Source organism: Gorilla gorilla, chromosome 13, assembly GCF_029281585.2.
Source record: "Gorilla gorilla gorilla isolate KB3781 chromosome 13, NHGRI_mGorGor1-v2.1_pri, whole genome shotgun sequence".
In the NCBI taxonomy this organism is placed as follows: Eukaryota; Metazoa; Chordata; class Mammalia; order Primates; family Hominidae; genus Gorilla; species Gorilla gorilla.
Window position 1 is genome coordinate 89,731,233 of NC_073237.2, and position 18,633 is coordinate 89,749,865.

Consider the following 18,633-nt stretch of genomic DNA (forward strand, 5'->3'; position numbering starts at 1 on the left):
GGTGCCATTAATGTTCTTGGGTTTTGCTCAGCTATGGAGGTTCTGATGTCACTTCTGGAAAAGAGCTGAGTGACAGCTGTGAAGGCGCCTTTGGAGGGGGCAGGCTGGAGGGCAGGGCAGCCCGAAAACACCACCGCAGGTCCACGCGTGCGCGCTCCCGGCAGGAGAGGGCCAGCCGGCCCCGGCTTACCATCTTGAACGTGAGTGGGCGGGGCGTGTGGGGGTGGGGCGTGGTGGGGGTGGGGGCGTGGCGGGGGTGTGGTGGGGGGGTGGGGGCGTGGCAGGGGGTGGGGGGACTTGGGGGTGTGTGGGGGTGTGGCGGGTGCACGTGTGGGTACGCACGTGGCGGGTGCTGATGCTGCCCCTTCCAGGTGTGCAACACTGGGGACAAGATGGTGGAGTGCCAGCTGGAGACGCACAACCACAAGATGGTGACCTTCAAGTTCGACTTGGACGGGGACGCACCCGATGAAATTGCCACGTATATGGTGAGGCTGGGTCTGGGTGGCTTGGCTCCCGGTGTTTCTTGGGCACGTGTGGGCCTGAGCAGAGCGCCACAGGTCACATGTCGAGCCTGGCCTTGTGTGGAGGTGTCGGTTGGCCCAGGGGCTTTTCGGGACAGTGCTGACCTTTTACGCCTCCAGCTCTTCCCCACACTGGGCGGAAACCCCTTGGGTTTGGAAGAACAGCTTGAAGGATGTTCTAACCATTCTAAGATGCTGCTCCCTGAGGGCTTCTGGAGCATCTGAGCCCTTCCTCCAAATAAAAGGAAGCCTTGTGGGTAGGTTCCTTAAGTGAGGCACGGGAGGGCATCTCGGAGTCTGATGTCCTGTGGTCCTTGCTTAGAGCTTCCTCCAGCCTCCCCAGCTGGAGTGCGGGCTCTGAGCCCTGACCCATGTCCCATGTGCCCACCCAGCTCTGCCTGCATCTCCCTCTGGAGCCACCCCTCCCTCCTGTGCAGACCAACCTGAGTTCATGAGCACCTTGTAGGCCTTCACAGCCCCACACCTGTGGTCCCCAGCACCTGAGCCAGGCTAGGAGTGGGGATCGTTTTCGGGCCCTCAGAAACTCTCCAGCTGAAAGCACACACGAAGAAACATGGAAAGGATGCACGTGTGTTCCTCAAACTTCCTGGTCCATCCGTGACTGCCTCCCAGGAGAACATTCTCCCCAGACCATTATTCCTGCATGAGTGAGGTTTAGGGAGCCAGGTCCTAAAGGGGCCAGCAGCACACTGGACAGTGTTGTAGCGCTCACTCCAGACGGCCACCAAGTGCCTGCAGTAGGCCGGCATGAGTAGGGAATAGAATATTCCACTCAAGTTAATATCATAGATTGCCCCACGTGCCTGCCTGCAGCTGCTGCATTGCACATCATCAGAAAGCTGCCCCCTTGGGCTGCATCCCCCTGGCCACCCCTGCCCTGGCTTCTTGAAATCCTCATGTGGGCTTTGCAGGGGGAAGCCCCTGGCTTTCTGCTCCTAGGGAGCAAGTCCCTGCCTTAGTGTCTGCTTTGCAGAGACACCTTGGACAAAGCCCTCCCAGATCCCAGGTCCAGGGCATAATCCCCCGCAGCATTAGAGAAATTCTTCTGACACTTGCTACAGTGGTCGGGAAGACTTTATACAGGACTGTGGCAATAAGCGAGAGAGAATGAGTTTAACTCCAAATGCAGCAGAGACCACAGGGGATTGGTAGCAGAGGAGCAGTGTGGTGATGGGTGGCTGGAAAATAGCTAAGAGGAGACATCAAGGTCAGGGATTCTGGAGAAACCCTCGTAACAGGATCCTTGCTGGGGGTGGGTGAGAGGCCTTGTTCAACCTCAAAGGTGGGAGATGAGGAATATGGTCAGATACAAAGGCTGGGAATTCTTTCTACAACTGGCTTAGGCTGAAGACATGATGGGGCCTAGTCAAGCCTAGTTGGAGGGTCAGAGGCGCGAGCTGTGCTTTGGTCAGGGAGGAGTCTTTGTCAGCAGCAAGCACCTGGTTCGTCAGCGCAGCGCAAACACCAGGTCCTCACTGGGCTGCTGAAACTGGAGAACATTTCTTCTCTCATCTTACTGTGTTTTAAACCTGTGTCTTGTATTACTTTATACACATGTGTTTCAAACATGATAAAGCATAATAATAAAGTGAACGCCCATGAAGTTATCACTCAGCCACCAGCTGATGCTGCATGTGCGGCTGACGCCTCCAGTGCTTGCCTGCCGGAGCAGGAAGCCACACATACGACATCAGCCACATCAGCCTGTGTCGTGTCCACTGGCCCCCTGGTTTTCAGTCTTCTTGTGTGTCTCTGTGTGTGAGTCTTTGTGAGCTGCACACATGTAAGTCCTGCACAGTAAGCAATGTGGCTATCTTTAGCTGTGTGCTTTGTAAAAATAGCATCTTCTCAGCCTTGTTTTTTTCACTCAGCAGTTGGATACTCCTCTCATTTTATTGCTTTTTCTGCCATCTTAGTAAACCAAGTCACCTAACATACCTGTGTGAAGTAAGCATGCTACAGATATACAAATTTGGTCCATAAAAACAGCCCAGCAGCCCTCCTCCTCACAGCCCATTCCTATCCCAGGGACAGACTGGCTCCAGAGGTTCGAGTTGAAGGGTGGGTGTGTGGCCTGCGGGACAGGCGCTGTTTAGACAAGCTTCTGCCCGCCCTGTGGACTGTCTTTCTGTGAGTGTGAGGTACCAGCTGTCCCTGAATGTCCTATCAGTGGTTAGAGGTCGGCAGGCCTTGGGTTCATCATTGTGACCATGGCGACCTTGCCAGCCCCTTAGTAAAGGTGGAACTGCAGAAGTTTCATTTAATTGGTGTGGATTCTAATGCCAGGTTTTACCTGGACCTTGTATTTTTAGATTTTTATTTTGTTTTCAAGTTAATTTTATTCTCAACATACTTAAAAAGAAACATAATAGGAAAACATTTTCTAGTTGCAAAGGGGTTCTAGTTCAGTTTTGTTTAGTGAAAGTTTCACAAAATTGGAACGTTGCTTAAATTCTCGTATGTGGCACTCCAGTCACAGCTGGCTGGATGTTCCAACTTTGGCCACAGTGTACTCCTCTTAGACAACATTGCAGTCACATGTTACACTAAATTAAGTGGTGAATCACAGAACACAGCACAAGCCAGCACTTTGTCTGGAGGTGTATGCAGGTGGTGCTCCTGGGGTTGGGGTCTGGGGTGCCAGGGCAGTGTGGAGCGCAGAGGAGCTCTGCTTTTCAGCCAGCTGTTTATAGTAGGGCAGATGTGCCCATCCCAGAAGGGATCTGAGACCACAGATGCCCCAGGCAGGGCCTAGAGCATCTTGGTGACTGCAGAGGTGTGTGCCTGGGAGGAGGTGCCATGGCAGGAAAGGGGCAGGGTCTGGACCCCACTGGGTGGTGGCACAGGCTGACCTCTTCCATTGGTTATGGTTTTATGAGATGCACAGCATTTTCTCTGCCTGAATGGCCGAGGATTTAGCCAGAGCCGGTGTGAGCCCAGGGCCACATGCCCACTGTGAAAGTTGGAGACTGTGGACGTCTCCTGAGCCCCTGGTCTGGAGGCTTCGTGGCATTCAGGCTGTGGTGTGGGACCTCCCCTCAGCCATGACAGGAGCTGCTCGTTGGACATCAGGCCACGCTTGCCTGTGTGCCAGGGCCATAGCTGAAGGTCAAAGCCTGAGGCTGGGAGAGCAGGGGGTGCGCAGACCGACAGATGACGTGTGGCCATCCTGCTATAACCTTCCCGTCCCCCTGTTGCTTTCTGTCTCCCACAACCTCCTGCTGGCTGGAACCTTTGCCTTCAAACCCATCCTTCTTGTCTGTCATGACTGCCTGGGCACCTGTGCCCAGATGGACCCCCTCCCCTCTTCCCAGTCCCCGTCCTCGGCCCCCTGCATCCTATGCACTTACCTGTTCTGAAGATGGCTGGACCGGCCTCAGGGTCTGTAACCAGCTCCAGCTGGGGCAGGGCATTGCTGGCCCAGGTCCCATGCTTGGAGGAGGGAGTTGCTTCTCAAGATGAGGCTGCTCTCCTCCCATCCTGGGGCCATCCATGTCACTTGCTGAGCTGTCCAGCCCCTGTCTTGGGGACTGCACCCTTTCACCATGTCTTCCCTTGGGGCCTGGTACAGGGTAGACATCTGTCAATCCAGATGAAGACCCAGGGTGGTCTTGGCCTTGCAGCGGGTCCTCACTGGCGGTATGTCCCTTTGCAGGTGGAGCATGACTTTATCCTGCAGGCCGAGCGGGAAACGTTCATCGAGCAGATGAAGGATGTCATGGACAAGGCAGAGGACATGCTCAGTGAGGACACAGACGCCGACCGTGGCTCCGACCCAGGGACCAGCCCGCCACACCTCAGCACCTGCGGCCTGGGCGCCGGGGAGGTGAGGTTGTGAAATCCGGTGTGGGAGGTGGCGAGAGTGCGGTGGCTGGGCAGGTGGGCGCTGCAGCTCAGTGGGCTCATTTCTGACCCTCCACCTCATTCAGGAGAGCCGACAATCCCAAGCCAACGCCCCCGTGTATCAGCAGAATGGTGAGTCTGCAACTTCCCTCCCTGCTTTTAAGCAGGCGTTTGATGAAAGTCCCCACTCAGCATATTACCAGGGGTTTGGCCATTGCTTGGGGGGATGTTGTGACCAGGGGTCCCAGTCTGGGGACAGCTGCCCTGTCCGAGGAGCTGTCACCTGCAACCGGCATCACGGCCTTCATGGATGGTGCCTTGGGCATCCCAGGAACCAAGCCTACGCGAGGGGTCCTCTCGGGAGCTTCGGGGGCTGCTGGTGAGGCACCCCAGGTTCTGCTGTGCACCCCTTGCCCTCTGGTGTGAGGGAAGAGCAGGCAGAAGCCCATCACCAGGGCCTCTTTACCAAGGAGCCTGGGGAACCACCTGCTTCGTGGAGGGAAGCGTTGGGGATTAATGACTGGGAACAGTGTTCTCTGCCCACACCCTTCCTGGAGAAAATCCCATAGGTGTAAAGGAGTTCCCCAGACCCACTGTGGCAAGTCTGGTGCAGGTGATGGGGGTCACACTGGCCTGGAAAGGCACTCACTCACTCAGTGTGCTGTTTCTGTTCTGCCCTTCAGTCCTGCACACCGGGAAGAGGTGGTTCATCATCTGTCCGGTGGCTGAGCACCCCGCCCCTGAGGCCCCTGAATCTTCGCCCCCACTTCCTCTAAGCTCCCTGCCGCCAGAAGCCAGCCAAGGTATGAGCAGCAGGCGCCCACACAAGCCCCTCCCTGTTTCATGTACAGGCCTCCTTCTGTGCATGACCCAGCTGGTATGTGCCCCGTGCCCAGGTCCGTGCAGGGGGCTCACCCTGCCCTGTCTCCCATGGCGCAGAGCACCCTGTGGGGCTGTGTTCCTATCCTTGTTTTCTGCTGAATCAGCTCAGTCAAAGCAGCCTCCAGGTTTGAGTCTGCCCTGTTACCCCACCAAGCAGGTGGCTCGCATGGCCATATAGGTGTGTGTTGAAGAGCTCCGCTGTCCTTCCTTCACAGTGTTAACCTGGCAACTCCTTGCTCCTGTCCCTTTCCTCTGTGCCGCACACCTGCAGCAGACACGCCTCTGCTGGTTCTGCTTGCTTTGGGGGGTGGGGTGGGAAAGTCCCTGTTGGCGCTGAGACTCTGATTTTAAAGTGTTCACACAGACATTTATCACTGTGCATTGATCTGCACCTGCACCTGCCTGTACAGATGCCAACAAGCCCGTGCTTTGGGCTGTCAGTTAAATCTTGATGGTCCTTTGGGAGGCTGAAAATAGTCACTTGAACAAATTTAAGGTTTAATTCCTTATCAGTTGGCAGGGGAAAGTTACTGATTCTATAACTTGACATAACCTTATGGCACATTCATGAAAAATATCTGTAAGTCATTTTTAATTTTATGTCATGTGCTTCCAGTGACTCCCATTATCTTTTGGAGATTCGTTCCCATGGGGGACAGGTCAGCCTAATAACGAAATCCAAACAAAGCAACGAGCTGAAACAAGGTGATCTCAGGTAAAGGGCTTGGCCCCAGCCTGGGCTGAGAAATCAGAGAGAAGCAGCCTTGCCTACAAGATTGAATTTTTAAATAAGTATATGTTCATATATTACTTCTGGATTTTAATACATACACACCCAATTATAAGAAAAACCCTTCTAAGAGCTAATTTTTCCTGTGATGTAGGGGTGCAAGGGACACTGTGGTGTAAGTTTAGGGGACAGTACAGTTAATAGAATGAAATTAAACCCTCTTTCCTTCATCTATGCACTGAGTGACCTCAGGAAACCTTTTTGAGCTGGTCTTTTTTCTATTTAAAAAAAAGGAAAAATTGGTGGCAGATCTGTTAATTTAGATGAACCATCCACTGAGAATAACCAAAAAATGATAAAAGTCATCTGTGTGAAGGCATTTGAAATCTGATCATAGTGGAGAATTATTAGGCTGGGGTCCTGGGAAGGATGGAGACATAGGGATGTGAACCTAGTTTTGGCTCCTTTTTCCCAGGGAGCATCTCCCATTCCTGCAGGGGTGGCTGAGAGGCCTTGTGGCTTCAGCAGCTTCATCAGGCTAGAGAAAAGGAGCTTATAGAGTCCAGGGCCCTGAGGGTGGTCCTGCTGAAGCGCTGTACTGGAGAAGGAAGGACTAGCTGGAAGGAGATAGGCCTGCAGAGAGAGGAGCCCACCTCGGAGCATCTCAGCCCCTCATTAGGATGGTCTTGGAGTGCCGTGGGTTCAGGCATGTGCACGGAAGGCCTTTCTGCAGGAAGGAATATTATTCTGGGCCTCACATGACTTGTATGAACAATTTTTTGAATACAATATCTGGCACATAATAAAATGACCAAAGAGTTGGGTGCTGGGTAAGGTAGAGAAAGCACACACATCCATTTTTCTTTCCACTGAAATGCACTGTAAATCCTGGATTGATGTGTGACACAGCTGTCTGAGTACTTGGGAAAATTTTAGCAGTGGGAAGATTGGGGATGCACCCCAGAATTCAAAGTGCTACTGAGCTGGTGGTGAGTTGAATGTTTTCCTCTGATATTTCCTGGTCTGACTGAAGTACAGCCCAAGAAGCAGAAGCAAATGCTTTGGTGCAGGCAGGAAAGCCTCCAGGAGAGATCCTGTAGTTCCATCTCCCAGACCAGGAAAGGCAACTCCTAAAGCTCAGAGAAGAGAGAGAACCCCTCCCCATTGCTCACCCCCCTTCTCTTGCACCAGCACCCCGACAGTTCTGGAGGTAACAGGAGCAGCGGGTAACAGGAACATGCAGGAGCCAAAATAGAGCAGAGAACCATTCTTTATTTGAGGAAGCCAGGACTCTAGGAGCACAGAACCAAAACCTGTCACATTTTTTTTTCTCTGTCCTCTTGCCACCTTGTCATTCATGGCACAGCCGCAGAATTGGGTGGTTTCTGTTCGGAGGTTTGTAAAGGTGAGTCCTAGGGAACCAGGAAGTATCATGGAGAGCACAGAAAAGGAGTTTGGGAAAGTAACCCTATAAAGTTGTTTATGGACTCCTGGGCTCACCCCCAACCTGTGCATGCATGCATCTGACCCTAATAGCATATAAGAAACTTGGGCAACTGAGCTAATGAGTAGACCTCGCCCAGGTTCCAGTACACCTGTTTCAGATGAGATTAGTACTGGGAAGGCATTGAAAGTGGAACTGACATGTAACCACAGCCCATAGAAGTCGGGTTGCAACTTGCAGTCTGAACCTAACTAGGTTGATTGCCTACTGAAGCAAAAATATTAACATTCATCATAAGGTTTAAACAAGTCTCAGGATTTCCTAATGTCATTGAAAATGTTCAGAACACAATTCAAAATAATTTATCAAATGAAAAGCCATGAAAATGTTAACTTGCATGGAAAAAGATAGCCATGGTGCCAGTGACAAGACGATGTAGATTTTGGGATGATCTGACAAAAACTTTAAAGCAACTGTTATAAATATAACTGAAAAAGCAATGACAAACATTCTTGAAACAAATGATAAAGTAGTATCTGCAAAGAAACAGAAGATGCAAAGAAGAAACAAATGGAATTTTTAACATTGAAAGTTAAAATACCTGAAATTGTCCCACTGGAAAACAGGGGAGAAAGATAGAGAAAAATAAACAGAGCTTCAGGGAACTGCGGAACAATAACTAAAGGGCTAACTTGTGTGTCATTAGAGTCTCAAAAGGGAAAGAGAAAGAATGCAGTGCTGAAAACACATTTGAAGAAATAATGCTAAAAATTTCCCAAGTTTGGTGAAAGACATAAGTCTACAGATTCTAGAAGCTAAGCAGACCCCAAATAGGTTAAATGCAAATCAATCTGCTGAAAAGTAAAGACAGCCAGACAAAAATTATGCATTACCCAGATTGGAACAGTGATTCGAGTGACTATAGATTTCTCGCCAGAAAGTGTGGTGTACAGAAGAAAGCAGCAGGGCATTTTTAAAGTGTTGAAAGAAAAAACTGTCCATCTAGAATTCTGTTTCCAGGGAAAATACCCTTCAAGAATGAAGCTGAAGTAAGGCCATTCTCAAATAAAGAAAACTAAGGGAATTCATGGGCTGCACACCTACTCTAAAATTAGAATTGTTAAAGAACTTCAGACAGAAAGGAAATGAGACTAGAAGATAACCTGGAACATCCGGGCTGAAGGAAGAGCAACAGAAGTTGTAAATATAATACACTATTCTTCTCCTCGAGTTCTTTAAAACATTTCTGACAATTGAAGTAAAAAAAAAGATTATAACAATTTTACTTCCCATTCCACCAGTGTGGCAGATGGAAGGTAAACTACTAATTCCATGTAGACTGTGAAAAGTTAAGTATATATTTTGGAATTCCTAGAGCAACCACTGAAAGAATTATACAAAAAGATGTGTATAGGCAAAATCATAGTAGATAAGATGAACTAAAAAAATTCAAAGGCCAAGCATGGTGGCTCATGACTGTAATCCCAGCACTTTGGGAGCCCAAGGTCGGGGGGATCACCTGAGGTCAGGAGTTTGAGACAAGCCTGACCAACATGGAGAAACCTCGTCTCTACTAAAAATACAAAATTAACTGGGTATGGTGGCACATGCCTGTAGTCCCAGCTACTCAGGAGGCTGAGGCAGGAGAATCACTTGAACCCGAGAGTTGGTGGTTGCAGTAAGCCGAGATCGCGCCATTGCACTCCAGCCTGGGCAACAAGAGCGAAACTCTGTCTCAAAAAAAAAAAAAAAAATTCAAATAACCCGGAAGAGGAAATGAGAAGAGAAATAAAATATTTTTAATTAAAAAACAGAGAGAAAAAAAGAAAGCAAACAGTAAAATGGTAGACCTTAATCTAAGCATACTGATAATTAACCTCAAGTTAACAGTTTTAACACATCAATTAAAAAAATGATTATGAGAATGGATTAAATTTAAAAACCAAACAACTTGAGCTAAGTACATGCTATCTATTAGAAACTTCAAGTACAACAATACTGATGAACTGAAAGGTCAAAAGAAAAAGGATGGTGAAAGACAGACCATGCAAACACAAATCAAAAGAATGCTGGGTTGCCTGTTTTAATTTCTGACAAAATAGACTTCAGAGCAAAGAAATTACCAGGGTTAAAAAGAGACTTTATTTATTTACTTATTTAGTTAGTTAGTTTTTGAGATGGAGTCTTGCTCTGTTGACAGGCTGGAGTACAGTGGCACGATCTTGGCTCATTGCAACCTCTGCCTCTTAGATTCAGGCGATTCTCCTGCTTCAGACTCCCGAGTAGCTAGGACTGCAGGCACACACCACTGTGCCCAACTAATTTTGTATTTTTAGTAGAGACAGGGTTTCACCATGTTGGCCAGGATGGTCTCGACTCTTGACCTCATGATCCACCCGCCTCGGCCTCCCAAAGTGCTGGGATTACAGGTGTGAGCCACTGTGCCCGGCTGACATTACGTATTTATAAAGAGTAAATTCCTCAAAGGACATAACAGCCCTAAATGTGTATACATCTAAAAGCAGAGCTTCAAAACTAACAGAACTGAAAGCAGAAATAGACAAATCCACAACTGTAGTTGGAGACTCCAACACTCTCAATGATAGATAGAACTAGTAGACAGAAAATTATCAAGAATATAGAAGATCTGAAAACACTATCAACTAACGTGACCTAATTGACATTTATAGAACACTCCACTCAAAAACAGTACATTTTTTCAAGTATGTATGGAACAATTAATATATCCTGAGTTATAAAACAAAACTTAACAAATTTAAAAGTATTGAAATTATGTCAAGTATGTTCTCCAATACAGTGTAATATAAAATTAAGTAACACTTCTAAATAATTTACAGGTAAGAGAAAAAGTTGGAAGAAAAATTAGAAAACAATTTGAAATGAACAAGAGTGAAAATACAGCATAATAAATTTGTGGGATGTAGTTAAAGCAGTACTTAGAGGGAAATTTATAGTACTAAAATGCTTAGATGAGAAAAGAGGTCTCAAGTCAATGACTCAACCTTCTACCTTAAGAAACAAGGAAAACCTATAGCAAAATAAATCCGAAGCAAGCATAATGAAGAAAATAAAGACGAGCAGAAAGCTGTGATATCTAAAACAAAAATCACAGGCAAAAACCAATTAAACAAACTTATTTTTAAAAAAGTTAGTAAAATGATAAACCTCTAGCAAGACTGCAAGGACAAAACAAAATACCAATACTAAAGAAAACACATAAGGCCAGGTGCAGTGGCTCACGCCTGTAATCCCAGCACTTTGGCGGGCGGATCACGAGGTCAGGAGATGGAGACCATCCTGGCTAACACGGCGAAACCCCGTCTCTACTAAAAGTACAAAAAATTAGCTGGGCATTGTGGCAGGTGCCTGTAGTCCCAGCTACTCAGGAGACTGAGGCAGGAGAATGGCTTGAACCCAGGAGGCGGAGCTTGCCGTGAGTCGAGATCGTGCCACTGCACTCCAGCCCGGGCAACAGTGCAAGGCTCCGTCTCAACAAAAAAAAAAAAAAAAAGAAAAAAGAAAACACATAAAAGACCAATATCAGGAATAAAAGAGGTATATTACTGTAGATAAAGGATAAAAGGATAATACTGCAATAGTCTGAACAAGCTTACAGACAGAAATTAAACAATTTAGGTGAAAGAGACTAATTCCTCAAAAGCCATAAACTACTAAAATTCATCTAAGATAGAATAATCTGAATAGCCCTGTACCTCTTTTTAAATTCATTCTTTTAATAATGAATTTGTAGTTAAAAATCTCCCCAAAAAGAATTCTCCAGGTCAAAATAGTTTCACTGGTGAACTCTGCCAGACATTTAAAAGAGATTCAACACCAATACCACTTCCACAAAATCTCTTCCAGAAAATAGAGGAGGAAAGAACACTTCCCAAATAATTTTACGAGGCCAGCACTGCCCTGATTTTAGGACCAGCCAAAGACAGTACCAAAAAAGAGAATGATAGACCAATAAGTCTCATGAACATAGAGGGCAAATATTCTCAAAATATTAACAAGTCAAATTCAGCACTATATTAAAAGGACAATGTGCCATGAGAAAGTGGGTATATGCTGGGAGAGCAATATTGAAGAGTCAGTCCACCATATTAATAGTCTAAAGAAGGAAGAAACATATGATCATAACAGTTGACACAGCAGAATCAGTTGACTAAATACAACATCCATTCATGACAAAAATCCTTGGCAAACAAGCCAGGCACAATTGCACATGCCTATAGTTGTAGCTACTTGGGAGGCTGAGGCAGGAGGATCACTTGAGGCCAGGAGTTTGAGGCTGCAGTGTGCTAAGACTGTGCCTGTGAATGGCCACTGCATTCCAGCCTGGGCAACATAGCAAGACCCAGGTATCTTAAAAAAAAAAAAAAGTAATAATTCTTAGCAAACTAGGAAAATAAGGGTACTTCTTCAGTCTGATTAATTTAAAACACACATACATACACACAACATAAAAACCCACCGTTTACAGCATATTTAGACCAAATGTGTTCTCCCTAAGATTGAGAAACAAGGCAAGAGTATGTTTTCACCTATCTTATTCAGCATTGAACTGTCTTAGCCAGATTTAAAGACAAGCAAGAAACAGAAGTGAAAGGCATGTGGATTAAAAAGAAAGAAATAAAACTATCTTATTTGCAGATAACATGATTTCATATGTAGATGATGACATGGATTCTACAGCAACAACTTCTAGAACTAATAAGTGAGTTTAGCAATACCATAGAATACGCAGTCATCATACAAAAATACCTCAATATTTGTATATACTGGCAGTGAACAATTGAAAACCCAAAATTTGAAGGCTATACCATTTATAGGAGCTCCCCCAAAAGGATTTACATAGATCCAAATTTAATAAAACATGCAGAATCTGTATGCTGAAAACTACAAAGTACTGATGAAATGAATCAAAGGTTACCTAACTAAATAGAGAAGCATACTCTGTTCATGGATTGGAAGACTCAACATAGTAAAAATGTCACTTCTCCCCAGATGGATCTGTAGATGCATTGCAGTAACAAAAGTTAAAGCAGATTACTTTTTGTAGATACTGACATTCTAAAATTTATATGGAAGTACAAAGGAAATAGAAATGGCTAAAATCATTTTGAAAATGGAGAATCAAGTTAGAGGGATCACATTACTGAATATTAAGCTTACTATAAAGTTACAGTAATCTAGACAGTATAATATTGGCAAAGGGTTTGGTACACACATTAGTGGAACTGAATGAGCCCAGAAATAGACCCACACAAATATGATGATTTGATTTTGACAAAGATGCAAAAGCAATCCAAGAAGAGATAATCTTTTCAATAGATGTTGGAACAGTTGGTCATCCTTATGCAGAAAAATGAACCTTTACCCTAAGCCTCACATTTTACTCAAAACTTAATTCAAAGTGGATCAAATGTAAAATGCAAAAACTGTGTAAGTTTTATAAGGAAACATTGGAGAAAAATCTTTTTTGATCTGTGCCAGGCAGGAGTTCTTAGACCTGACACCAAAAGTATGATGTATAAAAGAAAAAATGGATACATTAGACAATGTCAAAATCTTTTGCTCTGTGAAAACTACTGTTAAGAGAATGAAAAGACAAGCTACAGACTGTTAGCCAATAATGGCAAATCACATATCCAACATAGTGTCTGTGCTAGGAATATTTAAAGAATTCTCAAAACTCAACAGTAAAATGAGCATAAAAAGTGAGCAACTTGGCTGAGCGCAGTGGCTCACACCTGTAATCCCAGCATTTTGGGAGGCCAAGGCGGGTGGATCATGAGGTCAGGAGTTCAAGACCAGCCTGGCCAAGATGGTGAAACCCCATCTCTACTAAAAATACAAAAATTAGCCAGCCGTGGTGGCGGGCACCTGTAATCCCAGCTACTCAGGAGGCTGAGGCAGAGAATTGCTTGAACCCAGGAGGCAGAGGTTGCAGTGAGCTGAGATTGCGCCACTGCACTCAAGCCTGGGCGAACGAGCTAGACTCCGTCTCAAAAAAAAAAAAAAAAAAATGAGCAACTCACTTGAGCAGATGAGCAGATACTTTACCAAACAGGATATAAGTATGGTAATTAAGTACATGAAGAGTTGTTCAATATTCTTGACTACTGGGGAAATGCAAATTAAAGCAGCCACAGGGAGGCATCACTGCACACCTGTTAGAATGACTAGACTAACTGCATCAAATCTGGGTGTGGCTGTGGAACAGCTGGAACTCATACATTTCTGGGGGGATGTAAAATGGTATAGCCATTCTGGAAGACAGTGAGGCAGTTTATTATAAAAGATATACTTGCTATATGTCATAGCAATTTTACTCAGTTTTTACCCTAGAAAAATGAAAACTTAGGTTCACTTAAACATCTATGTATGAACGATTGTAGTTTTACTCATAATTACCCAATTGCCAAAACTGGAAACAACCCAGTTTTCCTGCAGTGGGTGAATAGATAAAAACTATGGTACTTTGAAAAAGAAATATATCATTGGTAAATTGATCAACGTGGGTGAACCTCAAAGGCGTTAAACTGAGTGAAAGAAGCCAATCTCAAAAGGCTTAATACTGTATAATTCCATTTATAATGACATTCTAAAATGCTAAACTATAATGATAAGGAACAGGGTCAGTGCTTGCCAGAGACTAGGAGAATGTTCCTATATAGGGAACATGCAACGAGGTGTTTTGGGGTGATGGAATTGTTTTCTATCCTGATTGTGGTGGTAACTAAATGGATACATGTGTGTCAAAACTCATGGAACTCTATCCCTAAAGAAAAAGTTAATTTTACTGTATGGTAAGTTTTAAAGTTCTTTTAAGTTTACATGTGTTGAAAAAGATGACCAGGCAGATAATGAGACAGAAATGAGATAGCATAAAAGAGAAGCAGCAGAAACCACCAACAATAAAAAGGGCCCTTGTACTTCTGCTTTAGGCCAAGATGGAATAATAGTCTCTAGATTTGTTTTCCTTCAGAAAACAACTTAAAAAGCATTCAAAATTTATATAACAATGTTTTTTTCAAGGCTTCGAACATCAGTCAGTGAAGGACCCTGCAAGACTGAAAAAAAGTCACTACAGTTATCTCAGCCTACTGCCTTGAAAAAGTCTCTATTCCAGAGCAGGGAAGGAAGAGCCCAGGCAGAGCTTGGGAGATTGTGGAGTGAGGAGACCAAGCTGAGAGTGTGGAGAGACCCAAATGTCAAGAATTTCCAAGGCGGAGTTCTGGAGAGGAGAGAGCTGCGGAGAGAAGAGTCTGAAGATAACGGGTGATTCCCCTGGATGATTTCGCAGAGCACTGTGTGTGAGGAAACTCACCCAGGCTGAGGAATGACCCACCACGAAGGATCAGAGGGAGTGGACCCGGGAACTCACACAGGCCTGGGAATGACTGTTCCTGCCAGCCAGCTGGAAAGCCTTATAATTCAAGGGGTTTTGGGTACAGTACAAAAAAGGCACCTGCCTCAGTCCTGGAGGATAATTAGCCCTAGACTAAGTGCTTCTCTTACCTCACCTGTCAGATCTTAAGAGCAGGATCTGAGAAGATCCAATTGTTTCAAAGTAACTTAACTGCATCCCACAACACACTTCAAGAATGTTTATAGGAATACAAATTCATCCGGCACCCAATATGTTAAATTTTACATTATCTGGCATCCAATCCAAATAATGAGACAGGACAACATAAGAAAAACCCTACCTTCTAAAACAAACCATAACTGATACAGACATTAGGATTAGCAGATTAAGTACATTAAGACAGTTACTATAACTGTAGTTCATATGTTCAAAAAGCTATAGAAGTGTAACTCACCATATTGATCAACTAGAAAACAAAAACAATTCATATGGTTGTCTCAATAAATGCAGAAAAAGCGGTTGACAAAACCCAACAATTATAAACATCCTCAGAAGACTTGGAATCGAAAGGAACTTCCTCAACCTGATGAAGGGAATATACAAAATCCTACAGGCAACATCATACTTAATGGTGAACAGCCGAAAAGCATCCCCCAAAGATGGGGAACTAGGTGAGGATGTCTGTTCTTCCACCTCTCTTCCTCATTTTACTGGAGCTTCTGGGCAGTTCATAAGGAAAGGGCATAAAACACATCCAGATTGAAAAGGAAAAACTGAACCCATCTTTATTTGCAGAAAACATGTTTGTGTAGAAAAACAAATGGAATCCCCAACACAACTAGAATCAATAAGTGAGCTGGGTAGTAAGATACATGATCAATATATGAAAAGCTGTTGTATTTCTGTATGCTAACAACAATCAAAGATTGAAATTCTAAAAATTATTTTTGTATGGATTATTTAGGGTTAAACCTGACAGAATATGTGCAAGATCTGTACAGTGAAAACGGCAGAACAATGCTCATGGAAATTAAAGAAGATCCAAACAAGCGCCCTGTTCATGGGTCAGAAGACACAGTATTGTTACAGTGCTAATTCTCCCTAAATTGACCGACAGAGCCAATGAACTGCAGTCAGAAGACCAGCAGTCTTTGTAGAAACTGAGAAGCCAACTCTGAATTTCACATGAAAACACAAAGGACATGGAAAATTGGAAACAGAACTAAATCAGAGAACTAACAATACCAGATTTCAATAATTATTATAAAACTACAGTAATCAAGACAATGTGGTATTGATGCAAAGACAGACAAATAGATCAACAAAATGAAATAGTCTGGAAATCAACCCACACAACCTACAGATATTTGGTTTTTGATAAACATTTAAATGACTTTCAGGAAAGAGAAGACAGTCTTTTCAGCTTTGTAACAGTTGATCATCCTTATACACACACACAAAAAAGGATGTTTATTCATACTGCATACTATATACAAAAATCCACTCAAAATAGAATGTAGACCTAAATGTAACACTGAAAACTATGAAACTTATGGTAGAAAACCTAGGAGAAAATTTATGTAACCTTGGGTCAGCAGAGATTTCTAAGATACAACATCAAAGCATGATCTGTAAAACAAAAAATTAGTAAACTGAATTCGTCAAAGTTTAAACTGTCTGCTCCTTGACAGACACAAAATGAATGAAAACATAAGCTAGAGACTAGGAGAAGATATTTTCCAAGCACATATGTGATAAAGGTCTTGTATCCAGATATCAGGAACTCTCAAAAGACAGTAGTAAGAAAATAAACGATCTATTGGAAAGGTTGGTACAGATGCTTCACCAAAGATATGTAGATGCCAAAGGGGTGTATGAAAAGATGGTTACTCAGTAGGGAAATGCAAATTAATACCACAATGAGACACCACCGTACACTATTAAAATAGCTAAACTTTAACAGATCATGTGTTGGCGAGGCCATGGAGGAGCTGGAACTCTTATGCACTGTATGAAATGGTACAGCCACTTTGGAAAACAGTTTGGTAATTTCTTTAAAAAGTAAATATGCAGATACCATGTGATCCAGCCATTTTACTTCTGTGTACTTAACCAAAATTAGTTAAAACAGATGCCTATACACTGCAAAGGAATGTTCATAGCAGCGTTATTGATAATAGCCAAGACCTGGAAACGGCTTAGGTGTCTATCCTTCACATTTCTTGAGTTGAAATGTGCAGCTGATGAATGCTTTTGTGTTAATTTCATCTTCATTGAAGTCAGATCCTTTCCCCAGGATTTGAGGCTGGGGCTTATTTTCTTCAGCACTGTGAGGACAGCACTATTCCTTGTCTACTGGCATATGTTGTCTGTACTGTGGCGGAAGCTTCCAAACTTTTAAAGAACCTGTTTTTTCTCTAACATTCTTTGAATTTTTCCACATGCTTTTGTGAAACACCTTGTGGTCTATCCATACACTATAATGCTACTCTGCAGTAAAAAGGAATCAATTGTTGATACACATTGCAGCATGGATGATTTTCAGAATAATCACGCTGAATGAAAAGACACAAGAAAGAATGCTTGCCATGTGACTGGACATATATAAAATTCTAGAAAATGCAGTTATTTGTGGTGGCTGAAAGCAGATCAGTAGCTGGGAACAAAGGCATGGCAGGAAAGGAGAGGGAAGAACAGACACAAGGTTCACAAGGAAACATCCAGGAGGGTGATGACTATGTTCATTAGATTGTGATGATTTTACTTATATGCCTGTGTCAAAACTTAGATATGTGCAACTTATTGTAGCAGTTATACCTAAATAAAGCTATTAAGATCCAAACAGCAGTAACAGAGCATGTCAGCAGAGGTTCCCAATGGTGGAGTTATCAGACTGAGAACTAAGTTTGCCTACTGCATTAAAAGAAACAAATGACTAGATTGAAATTTTTGTCAAAGAATTAGAAACTATGCCAAAAAAAAAAAAGCTAAATGGAAGTTGTAGAACTGAAAAATACATTAGTTAAAATTAAGACATCAGAGGATGGATTGTACACTGCCAGAGAGAGAATCAGCAGCTAAATAGGTAGCTCTAAAGAAACTAAATTAAAATAAGGATAATGAAAACAGTAGAAAATAGAAAAGAGGTGCTAAGAAATATAGAGATTACAGTGAGATGGTCAAACATCATGTAATTGGAGTCCCAGAAAACAAGAGAATGCAGCAAAAACAAGTTTGAAGAGATAATGCAGAGAATTGGAAGGCATGAAGCCACTAATTCAAGAAACTTCCAAACTCTGTAAGTTAAAAAAGAGATCTGCACTTACATATATCATAAAGTGCTGGAAATCAAAGGCACATGGGAAAATTTAAAGGATGCCCAAGAAAAAACAGGTCCTTTAAAGGTTTGGAAGCCCCTGTCTCAGTACAGATAACATATGCCAGTGGACAAGGAATAGTGCTGTCCTCGCAGTGCTGAAGGAAATAAGCCCCAACCTCAAATATCGGTAAAAGGATCTGACTTCCATGAAGATGAAATGAAGAGAAAAGCAGTCATCACCTTCACAGCTCAATTAAAGAAATACTAAAGGGAATATTTTTAGACAGAAGAACAATGACTGCAGATGAAAGGCCAGAATGCAGGTAGGAACAAAAACTGATGGAATTATAAATGTATGAGTAGATCTAAGTGAATTTTGACTGGATGAAAAAACAATGTCTTGAGGTTTAAAATGTTTGGCATGTTAAAATGCATGAAAATGGGGCATATTTATCAGGAGGCAGGAAATGC

The 18,633-nt window shown here is 43.7% G+C and overlaps 1 protein-coding gene across 38 annotated transcripts in view; it reads left to right on the plus strand.

Annotated features, from left to right (window-relative positions):
- WNK2 (WNK lysine deficient protein kinase 2) overlaps positions 1-18,633 on the plus strand; it is a 137,517-nt gene that overhangs the window by 80,170 nt on the left and 38,714 nt on the right. For all 38 annotated transcript variants that reach the window (XM_031014450.3, XM_055349916.2, XM_055349926.2 and 35 more), the window contains exons 15-19: positions 32-200; positions 372-488; positions 4,201-4,371; positions 4,475-4,520; positions 5,072-5,191. In XM_031014450.3, coding sequence (XP_030870310.3) covers positions 32-200; positions 372-488; positions 4,201-4,371; positions 4,475-4,520; positions 5,072-5,191 — 623 coding nt within the window. The remainder of the gene's footprint in view (positions 1-31; positions 201-371; positions 489-4,200; positions 4,372-4,474; positions 4,521-5,071; positions 5,192-18,633) is intronic.